Here is a 19694-nt window from a genome sequence, read left to right on the forward strand (position 1 = left end):
ACTCTGGGGCAGAGAACACACCGTTGTTACGACCTAACAAATGAAGAAAAACCAACAAGCTGTGAGAGGAACACTAGCTCACTGAAGTGAGGAGCAGGGTGCTGGATTTGCACTGTACTAGGAAACCAGCACATCCGCTCAAGTGATAATCTCCAGGACTGAAACTCACGGCCAATGATGCTTCGTAACGTCTCAATAAGCACATATTTGTACAGCCAACAAAAGCACTTTCTGCAAATGTCCCGCCAGAGACTCCTTTGGGTTAGTAGAACTGCTAACTAACAAAGTGGTCAACAGCCCCGCCAGAGGCTTGAGAATGCCAGACAGCCTTCTCCCGAAGACAGCCCTTGCAACCTGCCATTCAGCTCCGGGTCTCTCTCTCCTGCAGGTAATGCTGCAATCGTAGGCATGCTTGCTGACTTCTGCACAGGGCTGGGCCAGAATCTCCCACCTGTACGAGACCCTGAATCTGGTATTCCCTTCTGCAGCAGGTGTGACGCCTTTCTGGGAGATTTCCATTACAGGGTTGTTCATGGGTTGTGTTTGCCATCCTTTCCTTAAGGAGGAGGCATCTGGATTGTCAGGAGGCCAACACCAAAAGCCCCCTCCCCATGAAGCTCCCTAAGTGGCCTACCCCACTTTCATTTGGGAAAACCTGCAATAACTGCTGGAACACCTGACACAAATCCAAAATTCAACACAGGAAGTTGCTACTGAGCGACAGAAAACTGGGGAACACACAGAAGGCAGCAAAGGCCACAGGACCCCCCCCCCCAACACAATGACTTTCTTCTGCTTCGACTGGAAGCAGAGCCCTGCTGGTTCAGATCAAGTCCAGCTCTCAATCCACACAGCAGCCAACCAGTCACCCTGGAGGGCCAAGAAAGAGGGCTCGGAGGGCAAGGCCTTCCCCCTGATGCTACCTCCTAGCTCTGGGTTTACTCACCAAGCTCCTACTCGCCTCTTTGCTTTGGGGGTCACGCAGAGAAGGTTCATCGGGGACAACCCTCAGCAGCCCATCAGCCACCATGCGAGGGTCTGCTGCTACCCTCCCCATTTCCAGGCAACTTCAACTGCACACATCTACTGCCTCGCCAACTGGGGCAGGCAGATATCTTAAGCAAACCAGTACTTTAAAGGGACACATCCAAAGCTGCGGGCTTCCTTTCCACAAAAGAATTAAAATGTGATCAAGCGTTCTAAGGACTGTCTTTAAATCACCAGCTCCTGAAGTAACGGGAGCTCTTCCCAAGCCATGCTGGGGTCCTGCTGCTGCGTCATGATAGTCTAAGCTGACGGCGCTCACCCAGGGACTCCTGTGCCGGAGCGCACAGGGGACAGGACTGCCCGGAAGGAGTGGGGAATTCGGCAGGTGCTGCTTGCCAGAGCCATCGGGCAAGTCGGGAGGGGTGGTGGTGGTTTGCATGCCACCCTTCTCCCTTTCAGCAAAACTAACCCGGGCTCAAGATGATCTTCAGCACGGCCTCAGACGACCCAAGCCCAGCCAAAGAGGGTCCTCTCTTGGGAACCTGATTTCTGGCATTTCTGGGTTTGTACCAAACAGGCCCCAGGCCTGTGATGACACGAAAGGCTCAAGCAGCCTGCTCTCTTTTGTGAAACATTAAACAAGTTCTCTACATCATCACCCTGTGCCTCCCCCCCCTCCAACTTTCCAGCCGCATTTTTTGTCATTAAGCACTGGAAACAAAGGGCTCCAGGCTGCCGGAGGCCACGAGGCCTAGATCATCATGTCAGCAAATCTCACTGGGCACTTGTCCGGTTTACAGACTGCTGACAGGATTATCAAAACAATGCATGCCAACGGGCTTTGAGCAGAGACTAATCATTGAAGGAATTTGGAAAGATCAAATCGCAGCGGCAAGAGGGGATCCCACATCCGAGCAACGTCAAGAACACCTTTGTTCAAAACAGCAGCAGCAGCAGCAGCACAACCCCTCCGCGAGACTTGTGTGCCTCGGTCGGGGCATCAACAGGGACTGGGTGCCAGGCCCATCAGCAGGAGCAGCTTGTGGTCTGCCAGGGCTACAAGCATCTTGGCGAGATGCCCGAGTTGATTCTGGCCCCCCGAGCTGCAGACTCCCAGCTGAAGCACAGCAGTCAACCCACACAGCAAAAGGCTGGACAATCAAGAGACGTTTCTGATATAAGCAACGCATAGGAGTAAAAGTGTCCGTAAGTCTGAAAAAGCCGTTCTGAAAGTTTGATCATCCCCCCCTCCCCCCAATATAGGAATTTCCATTTTCCTCCAAGGCATTGCTCCTTGCTGGGTCAGCCAGGCACACATTTGCATCCTGGGAGCGAAGGGGAGCCTAAGAGGAATCCGCCGAGGCAGTGTGATTTTTGTCCCCTTCGAATGGCAGCTCCTGCAGCAGGGCACATGTTGGCGGAGGAGAGGGCCGCGCTGGGGGCAAGGCCCGTTTCCCGCACATGTGGTTGGGCTCAGGTGCTTGCACTGTACAGTACTGTGGGGGGCGGGTGGTGTGTCACACTCGGGGCGCTAGGCCGGGGCGCTCTGGGGGGCGGGGGGGGCGTGCTTGGGTGAACTTGCTCCTGCGGAGGCACGAGGGGAAACCGAACGCGTCAATAAAAGAGGCTACTTACCAGCCCACCCTGCACCAGACAGACAGACAGACGGGCGGGGGGGGGGCGGGGTGGGCGGGCCCTGGGCGCTCCCTCCCCCCCCACTTACCTGCCCTCCCCTCCCCTCCCCCCCCCAGAGGCAGCCACCGGACCTTTCTTCCGGGCCTGGGCCGGGCGCGTCGCGCGGGCGGAGGTGGGGCGGGGGGGGGCTGGCGGGGGGGCTGGCGCGGGGGGGGCTGCCGCTGCTGCTGCCGGGCGGGGCCAGGCTCGGGCTCTCCACGGCCATCGGGGACGGGGCCGGGCCGGGACGGGGCGCTCCGAGGCTGCACCACACAAAATGGCGCCCGCTCCTCGCTCTCCCGGCCGGCCACGCCCGAGCCCGCCCGCCCGCCCCGCCGGAAACGCCCGAGCCCGCGCGGAAAGGGCCGAGCGCGCCCCAGAGGGAGAGCGCCTGCGCGTGACGTCAGGGCGCGAGGCGGGGCCATCATGGTGGAGGGGAAGGAGGCGGCGGCCAGGGGCATCAGCGACGAGGAGGCCGCGCAGTACGACCGCCAGATCCGCCTCTGGGGGCTGGAGGCGCAGAAGCGGTGAGGGGGCCGGGGGGGGGGCAGGGGCGGTTGGCTGGCGGGGGCTCCCCTCCCCCTCGAGGCCAGGGGGCGGGGCTTGGGCAGGGGGCGGGGCTTGGGCGTGAGGGAGGGGCGGGGCGGTTGGCTGGCGGGCTGACTGTAAGTAAGTAAGTAAGTAAAATTTTATTTATATCCCGCCCTCCCCCGCCAGTGCAGGCTCAGGGCGGCTAACAATATCCATAAGCGAACAATACAGTAGATAAAAACATTAAATTAACATTATTTAAAACCAGTCTCCCCTCCCCCTCGAGGCCAGGGGGCGGGGCTTGGCCAGGGGGCGGGGCTTGGGCGTGAGGGAGGGGCGGGGCGGTTGGCTGCCGGGGGCTCCCCCCCTCGAGGCCAGGGGGCGGGGCTTGGGCGTGAGGGAGGGGCGGGTGGTTGGCTGGCGGGCTGACTGGGGGCTCCCCTCCCCCTCGAGGGCTGGGGGCGGGGCTGAGGGAGGGGGCGGGGCCGTGGGCTGGGGGGCTGCCTCCCGCGGGCCCCGCTGACGTGGGCTCTCCTCTCGTCTCCTCTCCCCTCCTCAGGCTGCGGGCGTCGCGGGTGCTGCTGGTGGGCCTGCGCGGGCTGGGCGCGGAAGTGGCCAAGAACCTCATCCTGGCGGGCGTGAAGGCGCTCACCCTCCTGGACCCCCAGCAGGTAGGCCCCCCCCCCCATCCCAGCACTGCGGCCTCGAGGGAAGGAGGCAGCTGTGCCACGCAGGGCCTTCTCCGCAGAAAAGCTGCGGCTCCCTCCCTAGAGCAACACGCCGCCCTCTGGCTCAGGCCGTCTGCACAGCCACTTCTGCTGAGAGAGGAGGGGCAGCTGGTTGACGTATCAGATATTATGGTGTGTAATCATTACAAGCTTGTGCAAGACATCCAGCAACAACGCCAAAAGTAGGACATACATTTCCCCCCCTTGGATTGAAAGATATCATTCAATCACATGAACCTATGAAGCTGCCTTCTACTGATTCACACCCTCCTTCAGTCAGTCTTGTCTGCTCAGACTGGCAGCGGCTCTCCAGGGTCTCATGCCTACTTGCCTGGACCCTTTTCAGCTGGAGATGCTGGGGATTGAACCTGGACCTTCTAATTACCAAGCAGATGCTCTACCACAGAGCCACTGTCCCTTCCCAAAGAGTTGTGAACCTATGAAGCTGCCTTCTACTGAATCAGACCCCCCCTGGGTCCATCAAAGTCAGTCTTGTCCACTAAGACTGGCAGCAGCTCTCCAGGGTCTCAAGCGGAGGTTTTTCACGCCTATTTGCCTGGACCGTTTTTTGGAGATGCCGAGGATTGAACCTGGGACCTTCTGCTTACCAAGCAGATGCTCTACCACTGAGCCACAGCCCCATTCATGGCTCTCCAGGGTCTCAAGCTGAGGTTTTTCATGCCTACTTGCCTGGACCCTTTTGAGTTGGAGATGCTGGGGATTGAACCTGGGACCTTCTGCTTACCAAGCAGTTGCTCTACCACTGAGCCACTGTCCCTTCCCAAAGAGTTGTGAACCTATGAAGCTGCCTTCTACTGAATCAGACCCCCCTTGGTCCATCAAAGTCAGTATTGTCTACTCAGACTGGCTGCAGCTCTCCAGGGTCTCATGCCTACTTGCCTGGACCCTTTTCAGTTGGAGATGCCAGGGATTGAACCTGGGACCTTCTGCTTACCAAGCAGATGCTCTACCACAGAGCCACTGTCCCTTCCCAAAGAGTTGTGAACCTATGAAGCTGCCTTCTACTGAATCAGACCCCCCTTGGTCCATCAAAGTCAGTATTGTCTACTCAGACTGGCTGCAGCTCTCCAGGGTCTCATGCCTACTTGCCTGGACCCTTTTCAGTTGGAGATGCCAGGGATTGAACCTGGGACCTTCTGCTTACCAAGCAGATGCTCTACCACTGAGCCACCATCCCTCCCCCAAATCTTTTGTTTGGCCAATTTTTTTTTAAATTATTATTTCAGGCCATGGCTATTAAGATACTCTTAAAACCACTTAAGTCTTGGCAACAGATACTCTTGAATTATTTATCGATGAATAAACAACATAGACTCCAAGCTTTCACATTATACTGGCACTCACATAAAGGTGGTATGCATTTTCTAGATATCATAGATTATTATAATACAACACATTTGTCAAAAATTATTATAATGTTAAGAGCAGACAACGCCTGATTGGATAACTTCTCAATGAATATATTTCTCCTCATTCTATTAAAGAAACAATTTGGCAACAATCAGCTGGGAGACTCAGCACACTAAATTCTAACAAGTTTTTAACACCCATATTGAATGTCTGGGATGAACTAAGGGCATTTCTAGATCTTCCTACTACACAGGGCAGCAGTGGTACCCTCCTGGCATAAATATTAAAAAAATAAGGATCTACGTAGAGCAGGATTGAAAAGATTTGACAGACAAAAACAAATTTATGGATAAAACTATTTTGGAGACAGAAATGCAAACTTCAATTAGTTGGTATAGATATCATCAGTTAACCCATCATTTATACTCAGCTATCTATATGATATCCAGGAAACACCTCTTAACAGAATTAAAACTTATAATAAAGCAAGCAGACTCCTGTGCTAAAGGCATCATTTCAAAATTATATCAACTTTTAGAGCTAAGGAAGCAAGACAAACCTCTTCTATCAACAACAATGACAAAAAGAATGTAAAATTTCATTAAATTCTGCTTGTTGGGACAAAATTTGGAATTCATTTGAAAAGACTACAAGTATTACATGAATTAAATCCCAGACTTTAAAACTTATGTCTTTTTGGTATTCTACACCATGACAGTTATCGTATGTTACTAGAGGAACTCCACCACTTTGTTGGGAAAACTGTTCGCAGATTGGTACATATTCTCATCATTGGTTATGGTGCCCAAAGATTTATTCATATTGGACGCAGATATTGTAAATAATTAAAACCATAACAGGGATACCTTTGTCTTTAATTCCTGAAATTATTTTATTGAACTATAGAGAAAAAGTTCAGGTGTTACCTGTAATGAATAGTTTTATTGATCTTTGTGGCTAAACTAGCAAGAGCTCAAAAATGGAAACTAGATGCAGCCCCTAATTTAACATGGCATTCATATATAATGGCTAAATTTATGAACGTCTAAAATAGAGCTAGAAACAGAAAATAAAAACTTTATTACAATATGGTACCCAGTTTTAGATTATCTTCAAACGCAAAAGGAAATTCCTGATACTCTCTCAGTTTTATATCTGGTAATAATAATATGATTTTATTGAGCAATATTTTGACTTATGTAAGGTTGTGAATTTTATTGTTTAAATTATTATTAGTCGTACAAATATTGTGTAAAAATCTTGACGGTCCTAATTTTTATGTTTAAGTTTAGATGTTTACGTATGATTTTATTTAATTTTGCTTATCTTTTCTTTGTTATATAACAAGATTTAAAATTCAGTAAACTATATTTGAAAAGAGAGAGAGAGAGAGGTATAGGTAACACTTCCTGTTGCCGGATCTTAGAATCACAGAGTTGGAAGGGGCTCTAGAGGCCATCTAGTCCAGCCCCCTGCTCGGTGCAGGATCAGTTTAGAGCAGAGGCGTTGAGCTCATTTGTTGCAAGGACAGGATCGGACTTAAATGTCACTTGTTGGGTAAGCCCATGTGTGTCGTGAATGTAGTGCCAGGTGCTGGAGACTTGCAGCTGGTGAGCTTGGAGTGGGCGTGTCCTCCTTGCAAGGCCCCGTGGGCTGGGCTGGGGTGGTGCAGAGGAAAACCTGCGTGAGTGGACTGGAGAGCCAACAGTGCAGCGCTGGGCAGACCCCACAATGCCTGGTGGGAGGGGCAAACCCTTTACCCAGCCTGCTGTCAATGCTGTGAGCCTGGGCCCCAGGGTAAAATAAAATCATGAAGTGGGTGGGTGTTGCGAGCTCTCTGCTGCCCTGAGCAGCCATGGGAAGGGTCTGGGAAGGTAGGCTGAACTCACATCCCCCCCCCTGCCTGCAGAAGTGGGGAGGGGGTGGTGGCCCAGGGGCCAGGCCACGTGGGGTGGCGGGGCTGAGCCCAGCAAAGGCTAATAAGCTGGAGACACCTGAGTGGCCGTGGTTGCCTGTTCCCAAGGCCGCCGGGCAGTCTGTGGTGGGGCGAGACTGAAGGTTCAAGCCAGACTTTGTCAGCAAGCCACTCCACCCAATGTGTTGGCAGCTGCCCCAGATGGAAGGCTAGTGGCTTGTCTGATAGGGAAGTGACCACCACACGCTCAAGGCTGTGCATGTGGCAGAGGCCCAAGCCACACAGTGACCAGTAGAGGCAGAGAGCAGCCCCCGTGAGGCAACTGAAGGCCACCGGGGGAGGAAGGTCTGACTGCCGAGCTGCTTGCTCAGGGGCAGGGCGAGGCTCCCGATGTGTGGAAGAAACTGCCAAAGCCCTGCTGGCAGATGGCGTGTCTGTGGCAGCACTGGCCACCAGCAGGCCCCAGCAGAGGATCTTCTGCAAGCCTGATCCCCGTAGCACCCCTGGAGCTGCATCCTCACCTTGGAACCCTGAGTCACCTGGACTGCGGCTTCAGAGGCTCCCAACTCACTGGCGAGGCTGCCACTGAAGCGAAGGCGTCCTGAACGACCACTGCAGACGAGCATGTTCCGCTGGCCCGGCCCACTTCATAAGAACATAAGAGAGGCCATGTTGGGTCAGGCCAATGGCCCCTCCAGTCCAACACTGTATCACACAGTGGCCAAAAATGTGTGTGTGTATGTATGTATGTATGTATGTGTGTGTGTGTGTGTGTGTGTGTGTGTGTGTGTGTGTGTATATATATATATATATATATATATATATATATATATATATATATATATATGTATACACACACACTGTGGCTAATAGCCACTGATGGACCTCTGCTCCATATTTTTATCTAACCCCCTCTTGAAGCTGGCTATGCTTGTAGCTGCCACCACCTCCTGTGGCAGTGAATTCCACATGTTAATCACCCTTTGGGTGAAGAAGTACCTCCTTTTATCCGTTCTAACCTGACTGCTCAGCTATTTCATTGAATGCCCACGAGTTCTTGTATTGTGAGAAAGGGAGAAAAGTACTTCTTTCTCTATGTTCTCCATCCCATGCATAATCTTGTAAACCTCTATCATTTCACCCCGCAGTCGACGTTTCTCCAAGCTAAAGAGCCCCAAGCATTTTAACCTTTCTTCATAGGGAAAGTGTTCCAAACCTGTAATCATTCTAGTTGCCCTTTTCTGCACTTTTTCCAATGCTATAATATCCTTTTTGAGGTGCGGTGACCAGAATCGCACACAGTATTCCAAATGAGACCACACCGATTTATACAGGGGCATTATGATACTGGCTGATTTGTTTTCAATTCCCTTCCTAATAATACCCAGCATGGCGTTGGCCTTTTTTATTGCAATCACACGCTGTCTTGACATTTTTAGTGAGTTATCTACCATGACCCCAAGATCTCTCTCTTGGTCAGTCTCTGCCAGTTCACACCCCATCAACTTGTATTTGCAGCTGGTATTCTTGGCCCCAATGTGCATTACTTTGCACTTGGCCACATTGAACCTCATCTGCCACGTTGACGCGCACTCACCCAGACTCAACAGATCCCTTTGGAGTTCCTCACAAACTTCTCTGGTTCTTACCACCCGGAACAATTTAGTGTCATCCGCAAACTTGGCCACTTCACTGCTTACTCTCAACTCCAAATCATTAAAGAGCATGGGACCCAGTACTGAGCCCTGCGGCACTTCACTGCTTACGGTCCTCCACTGCGAAGACTGCCCATTTATACTCACTCTCTGCTTCCTATTAATTAGCCAGTTTTTGATCCACAAGAGGACCTGTCCTTTTACTCCATGACTCTCAAGCTTACTAAGGAGCCTTTGATGAGGAGCTTTATCAAAAGCTTTCTGGAAGTCAAGGTAAACAATATCTATCAGGTCTCCTTTGTCCACATGTTTGTTCACCCCCTCAAAGAAATGTAACAGGTTAGTGAGGCAAGATCTTCCCTTACAGAACCCATGCTGAGTCTTCCTCAATAACTCGTGTTCATCAATGTGCCTACTCATTCTGTCCTTGAAAATGGTTTCTACCAACTTTCCCGGTATTGAAGTCAGACTGACTGGCCTGTAGTTACCCGGATCTCCTCTGGAACCCTTTTTAAAGATGGGGGTGACATTTGCTACCTTCCAGTCCTCAGGGACGGAGGCAGATTTCAATGAAAGATTACATATTTTTGTCAGGAAATCCACAACTTCACCTTTGAGTTCTTTCAGAACTCTTGGATGTATGCCATCCAGACCTGGTGACTTATTAGTTTTTAATTCGTCCATCAGTTGTAGGACCTCCTCTCTTGTCACCTCAATCTGGCTCAGGTCTTTCAACACCCCTTCCAATAGAAGTGGTTCCAGAGCAGGCAAACACTTCTCATCTTCCACAGTGAAGACGGAGGCAAAAAATTCATTTAGCTTCTCAGCCATTTCCCTATCCTCCTTCAGTAATCCTTTGACCCCTTGGTCATCCAAGGGCCCCACTGCCTCCCTGGCTGGTTTCCTGCTTCTAATATATTTGAAGAAATTTTTATTGTTGGGCTTTATGTTTTTTGCAATATGCTCCTCATAGTCCCTTTTTGCCTGCCTGATCACAGTCTTGCATTTGATTTGCCACTGCCTGTGTTCCCTTTTACTAATCTCACTTGGACTAGCTCTCCACCACTTAAAGGAGTCCTCCTTACCTTTTACAGCTTCCATTACTTTGTTTGTTAACCATGCAGGCCTTCTTTTATACCTGTTTGTACCTTTCCTAACTTGTGGTATATATTTTATCTGAGCTTCTAGGATTGTATTTTTAAATAGCCTCCAATATTTTTAAACTTCCTCCCACCCCAGCAGTCTCCTCTTCCCTCTTTCACAGCAGTTGCTCGCTCGTGGGGAGGATAGGAGCCCTGAATGGGCCTTGTGTTTGACAGCCATCTCCTAGAGCATCCCTGGCAAGTGTTCGTCCAGCCGCTGCTTGTAGACTGCCGGCGAAGGGGAGCTCATTGCCTCCCTGGGCAGCCAATTCCACTGCTCGACTGTTCTTACTGCACCCCGCCCCCCAGTATCCACCCACTAACTTTCTGCCTGTAATTTAAACCCATTACTGTGAGTTCCTGGATCCACCATGCATGGTCCGGGGAGAGAGTCCTTCCAAAGGAAATGCGCGTTGGGCTCTCAGGCCACAAGGTGGCGCTTCCCGGTTGCTGGGGCTGCTAGCGGGCAGCAGGGGAGGGAGGGAGGCTTTGCAAGGAATCCAGAGGGGAGGGCTGGGAAGTCCTGCTGGTGCCCATGTCCCCTCCAAGGCCACTCCGCAGGGCCGGCATTTCTGGTCCTGAAGCAGCACAGAGGCATTTGTTTGCCCTCTTCTGGCAGGGCTCTGGTTCCTCATGTGGCTGCATAATGAGCAAGGCAAGCCTTATGGAACTCTCCCTGATGAATTGCCTGAACTTTTGCAAGTCACGCTGCTAATAGAGGCACAGGAGCCCCTGCCGGAGAATAGGCAGACTCTCTAGAGAGCTCTCTTTGCTTTTTGCTGGTAACCTCAACAGGCGTGGAAACCACTGAAGCGCTGCCTATTGTGGGCTCGTTTCTGGCCTTTGGAGGGGTCTCCCTCTGCCCAGCGCAGTTGTGGGAGGATGGCATGCCTGCCCTGAGGCTATGGGGAAGCAGCGCCTGGCTCTGGAGAGCAGCAGCCCCAGGCACATCTCTGGCAGCTGAAGCCAGCCTCTTCGGCACGAGTCTTCCCTCGACTTCTGCAACAGCGTGTTGGCTGACAGACAGGAAGGACGCCCTCAGTGCTGCCTCTCTTCAACGGAATGCTGCTCTGCGTGTTGCTTTTCTGTTTAACCAAGAAGCAATCATACTGCTGTGGTGGTGCCATGTATCCTGGAGGTCTTCCAGAGCTGGCTAACCTGATGTCTGGAATCTCTCCCACTGCTGAAGTGTTACTGGGAGCTTTGCCGTTTCCAAGGAGAGGAGGAGGCCTTGCTTGCTGATCTCTGCGCTCTTCCTCAGGTGTCACCAGAAGATACCCAGACGCAGTTCCTGATCCCTTTGGGCTCCGTGGGCAAGAACAGGGCCGAAGCTTCCCTGGAGCGGGCTCGGGACCTGAACCCCATGGTTGACGTGAAAGCAGACCAGGAGGACGTGGGGCAGAAACCGGAGGCCTTCTTCACCCGCTTTGATGTGGTGGGTCCAGGGAGGAAGGTGGGGGGTGCCTGGCTCAGGCTGCAAGGGGGGTGGGGGCATGCCGGCTTCTATGAACCCCTCCAGCATTTGGGTGTATTTCTGGCCTTGTGGTCCCACCTTTCCCTGCTCTCAGAGTCACTTGCATCTTGTTAAAAGACACAGTCTAATGTAAATCCAGCAATTCAGGACTGCAAAGGTAAACACCTTTTATAGCTTTAAAGCTCCCTTTAATTGATTTGTGTATTAAAACGTTTACATCTCTCCTTTCCTCATGGTTCAGGACGGTCCTTCAGTCTTTACAAAAGCTGAATAGCAAAGTTGCCAGCTTCCAGGGAGCCAATGCTAGGAGGCTAGTGCCCCCCTCCCCAAAAGTCCCCTTGTTCTCTTGGTTCCAGGCTGAATGTGATCTGGAGGCAGGCAGGCTCCTTTGGAGAGAAGCCCCCAGCCCCAAAATGACATAGCAGCACCTCAGATTGCAAGACCCACCTGTTGCCTGTCCTGGATATAAGCAAACCAAAATAAGGATCATGCATTGGAGGGATTGAGAACAAGCTGAAGCTTCCGTGAGCACCAGCCTCTGAACAAACACTCAGACTTCTTAAAGATAGAGATCAAATATTTCGTTGAGATTTCCTGTGCAAATAACATGAGAAATCTCTCATCGCAAGTACTTTAGCTGTGCATTCTTTACCTTCTATCACTTTTTTGTATGGAAGCAGAAGTTCTTCTGCAAAAAATGTATAAAATTCCTCCGGAAAGCCATCCAGACCAGGAGCTTTATTATTTTTCTGTATTCTCATCATATTGACAATTTCTTGGATTGTTATCATTGCAGCTAGGGTCTCTCTTAAATCCCCGTGTAAAGTTTCAATAGTCTGTAGGTAGCCTACAGGTACTTCTTAGTCTTATATTATACTTGAAGTGGAAAGCTGCAGAAAACATTGTGAAGCAAGGAGAAGAAGTACCAACTTGTTGCTATAAAAGGTGTGTCCGTGGAAGATTGAATTTCGGAAGTTGTTGAAGATCTCGCTACAAATAATGCTGTGGACTGGGATTCACCTATGAAAGATTGGGTATCTATGGACTATTGACATTTTACATGGGATTCTCTGTTCTAGCTTAAGAACATAAGAGAAGCCATGTTAAATCAGGCCAATGGCCCATCCAGTCCAACACTCTGTGTCACACAGTGGTTATATACACACACACACACTCTGTGGCTAATAGCCACTGATGGACCTCTGCTCCATATTTTTATCTAAACCCCTCTTGAAGGTGGCCATGCTTGTGGCTGCCACCACCTCCTGTGGCAGTGAATTCCACATGTTCATCACTCTTTGGGTGAAGAAGTACTTCCTTTTATCCGTTTTAACCTGTCTGCTCAGCAATTTCATCGAATGCCCACGAGTTCTTGTATTGTGAGAAAGGGAGAAAAGTACTTCTTTCTCTACTTTCTCCATCCCATGCATTATCTTGTAAACCTCTATCATGTCACCCCGCAGTCGACGTTTCTCCAAGCTAAAGAGTCCCAAGCGTTTCAACCTTTCTTCATAGGGAAAGTGTTCCAGCCCTTTAATCATTCTAGTTGCCCTTTTCTGGACTTTCTCCAATGCTATAAAATCCTTTTTGAGGTGTGGCGACCAGAACTGCACACAGTACTCCAAATGAGACTGCACCATCGATTTATACAGGGGCATTATGATACTGGCTGATTTGTTTTCAATTCCCTTCCTAATAATTCCCAGCATGGCGTTGGCCTTTGTTATTGCAAACGCACACTGTCTTGACATTTTCAGTGAGTTATCTACCACGACCCCAAGATCTCTCTCTTGGTCAGTCTCTGCCAGTTCACACCCCATCAACTTGTATTTGTAGCTGGGATTCTTGGCCCCAATGTGCATTACTTTGCACTTGGCCACATTGAACCGCATCTGTTTATTCCATGTTCATCTGAAAGTACTTGTAATGAAAGGTACTTCATGTGATTTGCATAGGAAATCTCAATGAAATACTTGATCTCTATCTTGTAGGTAGCCTCTGGTTGTTTGGAGGCTGGTGTCCTGGATATGGCAGGGGAGGGGTGAACGGCTCCTGTGGCGGGGGGGGGGGGGGGGGGCTTGAGCCCAGATGGTGCCCACCAGCTCTGCCATAGAGACAGAAGCCGTGGAGAGGGAGCACCAGCCGAGATGGTGGGCAATGGGTGATCTTGTGAATTTGGCTCTGAACCAAAGTTCTCCATCTGATGGCCTGGTGGTGGCGGGGGGGGGGGGGGTTCAGTCCAGCACCTGCTCTGGGCATCACCCTGGGGGTGTTGGTCTTTCTCTCTCCAGGTCTGTCTGACATGCTGCTCCCAGGAAGTCCTGATGAAAGTGGACCAAATATGCCACAAGAACGGCATCAAATTCTTTGCAGGCGATGTCTTTGGCTACCATGGCTATATGTTTGCTGACTTGGGTGAACATGAGTTTGTGGAGTGAGTCTGGGGTTGGGAAGCAATGCTGGGGCCGGGGGGGGGGGGAGGGAGGAGGTTCCTGAGAAGGTCCACTATGTAGCAGCTTCCACCTGTGGGGCTTCTGGGTCCCCAAGGGGGGGCCTTTGCTTTGAGTCCACTTGTGCTCTTCTCTGTGGAAGGAGCCATCCTGCCTGCCTGGGTCTCCATGGCCCTTCTGAAGAGGGTCCTACTCCCCCACCCCTGCCTCCCTCGCTCCCAGGAGAGGAGGAGAGAGTTGTGTGTTCATCTGTCTCTGTGCCTGCAGAGAGAAGGCCAAGCCAGCCAAAGCCAGCCAGCCTGTGGAGGATGGGCCTGATGCGAAGAAGGCCAAGCTGGACTTCATGGAGACCACCATGGTGAAGAAGGTGGGTGGAGAGCCCCCCCCCGGGGTCCCTGGAGGAGGACTTGGCTTTTTGCCACTTGTGCTGGAGAAGTTGGCGGGCTGCTATTTTGGAAGTGCCCTCCCTCCATGCAGCTGCCTGTCATTCTCTGGGCTTCGTCCAAAGAATGCTGTGGGGCTGAGCCCTCCCGTGGCTTCCAGGCACGCCTGCCCTTGTCCCAGGGGGTTCATTGGGAATGCCTCTCCTTCTTTGTCCCTCTGCTTTGTCCCTCCCTTTCCCTTTGAGAGTCTGGTTGTTGCCAAGGAATGCTGCATGGCTCCTCTCACAGGAAATGGCCTGGCTGTAGTGGAGTGATGGTGGCCTTGTGGTGGGCAGTTGCAGTCCCCTGTTGCCCTCCAAGGGAAGGGAGAGCAGGGCCTGCGCCTGCAGCGGCCTCCTTGAAGGGGTGGGAGAGGAGGAGGCCCTTTGGCAGCTGGCAGGGGAGTTCTCTGCCCAGCAGGTCTGGAGGCTGCCACTGGGGTAGGGAGTAGGGGTGTGCAGAAAAAAAAAATCGGTATTACACGGATTCGGAAGTGTACAGGGAAAAAAAATTCGGAATCCCCGTATACTGCTGAATACCACATTCAGAATAGCCGCATATGCGGTAGATGCGCGGCTATTTCCGAATATACGGTCCTATTATACCCTATGGGCCATTGAAATCAATGGCAGATAGGGTATATTTGAAGCCGCCTGGAGGGGAGGTGGTTTGAGGGAGAGCCCCCAAATTTGCAGGGGACTCTCCCCTCCAACCCCCCCAAGTCCCAAAAAGATTGGGCCAGGGGATCCCATTCCATCATTATACCCTATGGGCCATTGACATCAATGGCAACATAGGGCATAATTAGAGGCTACTGGGGGGGGGGGCAGGGGGTTTGAGGCAGACCTGGCTGCAGCAAACCCAGATGCCAGCTCTCCAGCCCTGCCCCAAACAACACGGGGAGAGCTGGCCAACCACAACAAGCCTGCTGGTTCTGGGTCTCTCACCCAGGTGCCAGCTTCCCTGCCACGGAACACACAATCTACTCTATAAAAACAAGAAAGTGACCCAGCCCACACACACCCTCGCCAACCCCCACACCAACCAGAGGTAATTTTAAAAAAACCAAAACAAAACCAGCAGAATCACAAAAGGCCAAGTGTTAAAAAAGTGGCCTTTTCACCAACCAGAAAGCTCAGGCCAAATAAGTCAACAACACCCCCACCTCCAGTCCCCCAGCCCTGCCCCCACCCAAATGCATGCTTTGGATTGGCTGCTGGGGCTCCTCTTCCCCCTCCCCCCCCCTCCCTGATCCCAGGGAGGCTATGGGAGAGGCGGGAAGAGGCCACTAAAGGCGGGAAAGTAGGCAAGCAGCTCCACTGAGGCTGCAGAAGCTACTTTCCCGCCTTTTCCATTGACAGCCGTATACTTCCGAATAGCTATTCGGCAGTATACGGTGAGCCGTATTCGGCTGTCGCATAATAGGCGGCAATGGGAATTGGCTACGGCCAATTCCGTATACAGCCGAATCAGTGTTGATTCGGCTGTATATACGGTTTGGCCCAACCGAATGCACACCCCTAGTAGGGAGCTGGCCTCTTTCCTGGGGGGAGGTGTGGTTCTTGATGGAGGGAGGCCCTGAAGGTTGGTTCTGAGGACAGAGCTGACCCAGGATGGCTAGAGCTGTGGGGAATGTCAAAGGCCAAAACCCCTTCAAACAAAGTGGCTCAGAGAAGAGGGTTCAGGAAGACCCCCCCACCCCCCACTTCACCCCTGAATGGCCCTCTGCGTGCCTGCTGCTTTCCCTGGTGGGTGCCTGTGAATTCTTGGGCGGGTTCTACTTTTTCACATGTTTCTCGTATGAAATCCAAACTTCCCACCTAAGCTGTCAGCAGGCGGGGGGGGGGGCGGGAATCCATGCAGGTGCCAGAGGCAGCCAGGAGGGAAATCTGGGGGGGCGGGGGGGTGTTGCTTTCCCTCGGGCCTGGCTTGTGCGCAGGCCTGCCCCAGGTCTGTTACCCCGTGCCTGGTGTTGGCTGGCACAGAGCCGCTTTCTTCCAGGGTCCCCCTTGGCAAGCTGCCAGATGGCCCAGAGGGAGGGAAGGGGGGGCTTTGTCCCCTGGCACAGAGCCCACCTTCTTCTCCAGGCGCGTGTTGCTGCTGTCACTTGACGGGGGGGGGGGGGGGCACTGCACAGTCATGTGCCTCCACAAGTGGGGCGTGAGGCTTCCCTGACCCGGGGGGGGGCGTGTCCTGCAGTGTCCTAGGCCTCGAATGGAGAAGGGAGAGCCGGCTGAAAAGGCGGGGGGAGGAGCGGGGCTGGTCTCTGCTCTCCTTGCCCACGAGGGACAGGAGGCACAAAGAGGCAAGAGCTGTCCTAAGGCCCGCTGGAGAAGAGGGGTCAGCGTTGGCTTCCTTGAGAGGTCACAGCTTATGATTATCTTGCCTTGCATGGGGGGGAGGCGGTTCCATAGTAAGGTGCTGGCTTGCCCCCCTGGACCGGTCTTTGTGCCCCATGTGCTGCTCCCCCCAGAGAAGGCATAGGTTGCCCTGGGTGGTGGGGGGGTGAGGGCCAAGGCAGCTGCTCTGCTGTAGCCCTGGTGGGGGCTTTCTAGGGCCAGAGCGTTCCCTTCTGTGAGGGTGTGAGTAGGTCTGGCCCAGCGTCTGAGCCACTCTGAAGAAACGGCCCCAGAGGAAGCTGGGAGTGAAGTGCTGAGGCTGTTTCTCTCTTCCAGAATGTCTGGCCCTGCAGCAGTCCTCTCAAAAGGGGTCTCTGGGCTGTGGCTCTTTCCTGCTCCTTCAAGGGAAGGCTAGCTGGGGAGCCAGTGTGGTCGAGGAGCCGGGTTTGAGTCCCCACTGGGGCCATGGCAGATCCCTGGATGGTCTTGGGGGTCATGCTCTCTCAGCCTCAGCAGCCTCCCCAGATGGTTGTTGGGAGGATGGAAGGGAGGAGAGGAGAGGAGGACGGCGGGAGGGAGGTGGGGATGAATGAATGGAAGAGGTGCCTTGACTGAGCCGTGGTCCTCTTTCCTCTCCTCTCCCTAGCGCCTGGCTTTCTGCCTCTTGAAGGAGGCCTTCGGCATCAACTGGGGCACTGAGAAGGGCAAGGCGACCCTGAAGCGCACCAGCCCAGACTACTTCCTGCTGCAAGGTGAGCTCCGCGCCCCCCTCCCCCCCCCCGGCCAACCTGTGCAGAAGACTGGGGTGGGGGGCAGAGGAGAGCCTGCTCTGTGGGTGGGAGAGGAGGAAGAGGCCCCTTGTCATTCCTGCAGGGAGGGGTCCTGAGACCAGGCCGGGGAGGGAGGAGTGAGGCTGGCTTCCACTGGGGAGGGGCTTCTGGGCAGCTGCTCTCTGCCCCAGGCAGAAGGGGGATGGGGCCTTACAGTCATCACAGGACAGCAGCAGTTGGGAGGCCCTGCCTGCTCAGAGGCCTGGGGGGGATGGGCCACCCGCTGCTTCCTGCTACGGTCCCTTTTGCCACTGCTCCCCCCTCCTCCCGTCTGCAGTGCTTCTGAAATTCCGCACAGAAAAGGGCCGTGATCCTTCGCCTCAAGGCTATGCTGAAGATACAGAGGCCCTTCGGCAGACGCGCACGGGTGTGCTGGAGGCCCTGGGCGTGGGAGCTGACCTGCTTCCTGACGACTTCACCAGGTGAATTGCTGCCTGGGCAGAGAGCCCCTGCCTGCTTGCTCTGGGATTCTGGGCCGCAGCTGCCTTGTGGGAGTAAAGTCATTGGAGGTGCAGCTGTGGCTCTCTCTGGCTTCTGGGAGCCTCAGCCAGACAGAGCCCCTCCCGGCCACGCAGCCTGCCTCTCCCAGCAAGTTGGGAAGTCAGCCTAAGAGACGGGGCAGGAGGGGCAGCACAGACCAGCTCTTTGGAGTCTCTTTCAAACTCCCAGTACCTAAGGCCAGTTGAAAACGGTTGCTTTATTGGAATAGGGTAAATTTGTAAAACATGCACACACACAAGAGCGATCAAGTGTTACACTCGAGCAAGACTACAGGAAAAGAAGACAAATAGGGTTGGGTTTTTTCCCAATAGGACCACAGTTACCATTTGGATGTGTAAGAAACCTCGAGGCTGGATCAGGACAGCCTGTGTGCCTGACTTAGTGACTCAGATGTTTGAGGGTGATCTTCGTGGGTTCCTTTGTGAGTCTCAGAGTCGCACACAAATGTACCAGAACCCAAACGTTTTATACCCTGTCTTGGGAGGGGTCTTTGGAGTGCAGGTGCAAAAACTTGGACCAAAAGAAGTGGTGTTGCTGTGCTGTAGGCAACCCTGAAGAAATCGTAAAGCTTTCTACTAGTGGAGAGAATTGAGAGCTTTTACGGTACAAGAGGGTGAGGGTCTTGGAGGTTAAGGACAGAGCAGAGGTCTGGGGGCGAGTAGTGGGCTGGGAAGTCTTGCTGTCGTGTTCCTTCTCCGCAGGTGCTCTGTGTTGTCCTGCGGTGAAGCTGTCTTCCGTTGCAGAGCATGCAGGGGCTGTGGCATCTCCTTGCAGGCCTCTCTGCAGAGAGTGCCAGTGCTGCACATTGCCCAACCCACTAGGCCTCTCTGCATTGTGCAGTGCGGGGGGGGGGGGGGGCGCAAGGGCTGCCGTCTTGATAGGGGGCTGGGAAGTCCCCTGCGTGCCCATCTGGCGGCTGGCTCCCCTTTCTCCCCCCCTCCCTGCATGGCCAGTGGTGGCCCTGGGGGCTTTGTGTAGCAGGGCTGGCTGGAGTGCCCTTGGCCCTCCCCCCCCCTTATTTGGGCGACTCTTTCTCCAGCTGCTGCTTCTCGGAAATGGCCTCTGTCTGTGCTGTGGTTGGAGGTGTGCTGGGGCAGGAGATTGTCAAGGTGAGGAGAATTTCTCTTGTGTCTTCCCTCCCCCCCCGGTGCTGTTCTTGTTTGTTGTCCTGGCCGGGCACAGCTCAGCATGGCAGGGGGGGGGTTCTATTTCCTCCCCTCCGCCCTCCTGTAGCAGGCGAAGTCTCCTGAGGTGGGGACAGGTCTTGGCCAACAGAAGCCCCCTGCCCTCCTTGCCCTGTGCTGCCTGCGGGGCTTGAGGTGCCCCGTCTTCCTTGACACAGGAAGCTGGTTCCAGAGGAGGCCATGGTGGCGTCTTCCTTCATATTGCCCATATTGCCTCTTCTCTTCTAGGCCCTGTCACAGCGGGACGCTCCCCTCAACAACTTCTTCTTCTTCGATGGCATGAAGGGCAACGGAATCGTGGAATGCCTGGCCTCCAGCTGAGATACACACACACACCCCCGTGCTAGTGAAGCGGCTCCCCCCCCTCCAGCCTGCCTGCAGTTTCCCTTCCTGGATGGGGGGGATGAGGCTGTGCAGGTAGAACCGCCAGCTGCAACTCGTCTCTGTTGTCCTCCTCGTCTCCCCAATAAAGAACTCTGGTCTTTGTGTAA

General features: G+C 53.3%; 1 protein-coding gene across 1 annotated transcript; it reads left to right on the plus strand.

The window, feature by feature from the left end:
- Nucleotides 1-3056: 3056 nt before the first annotated feature.
- On the plus strand, nucleotides 3057-19694 carry SAE1 (SUMO1 activating enzyme subunit 1). Its single transcript, XM_060258501.1, has 9 exons — nucleotides 3057-3188; nucleotides 3752-3863; nucleotides 11265-11438; nucleotides 13769-13911; nucleotides 14195-14294; nucleotides 17335-17440; nucleotides 17796-17940; nucleotides 19059-19128; nucleotides 19432-19694. The coding sequence occupies exons 1-9, from the start codon at nucleotides 3088-3090 to the stop codon at nucleotides 19522-19524; spliced, it is 1044 nt and encodes a 347-aa protein (XP_060114484.1). The 5' UTR covers nucleotides 3057-3087; the 3' UTR covers nucleotides 19525-19694.

The sequence above is a fragment of the Heteronotia binoei genome, chromosome 17 (assembly GCF_032191835.1).
Source record: "Heteronotia binoei isolate CCM8104 ecotype False Entrance Well chromosome 17, APGP_CSIRO_Hbin_v1, whole genome shotgun sequence".
In the NCBI taxonomy this organism is placed as follows: domain Eukaryota; kingdom Metazoa; phylum Chordata; class Lepidosauria; order Squamata; family Gekkonidae; genus Heteronotia; species Heteronotia binoei.

Excerpts from the sequence above, each read along its gene's own strand:
- SAE1 (XM_060258501.1), top strand. The coding sequence starts at position 3,088 with ATGGTGGAGGGGAAGGAGGCGGCGGCCAGGGGCATCAGCGACGAGGAG. Across the intron at positions 14,295-17,334 it reads AGACCACCATGGTGAAGAAG|CGCCTGGCTTTCTGCCTCTT; the intron begins GTGGGTGGAGAG and ends TCCTCTCCCTAG. Across the intron at positions 17,941-19,058 it reads CTTCCTGACGACTTCACCAG|CTGCTGCTTCTCGGAAATGG; the intron begins GTGAATTGCTGC and ends CTCTTTCTCCAG.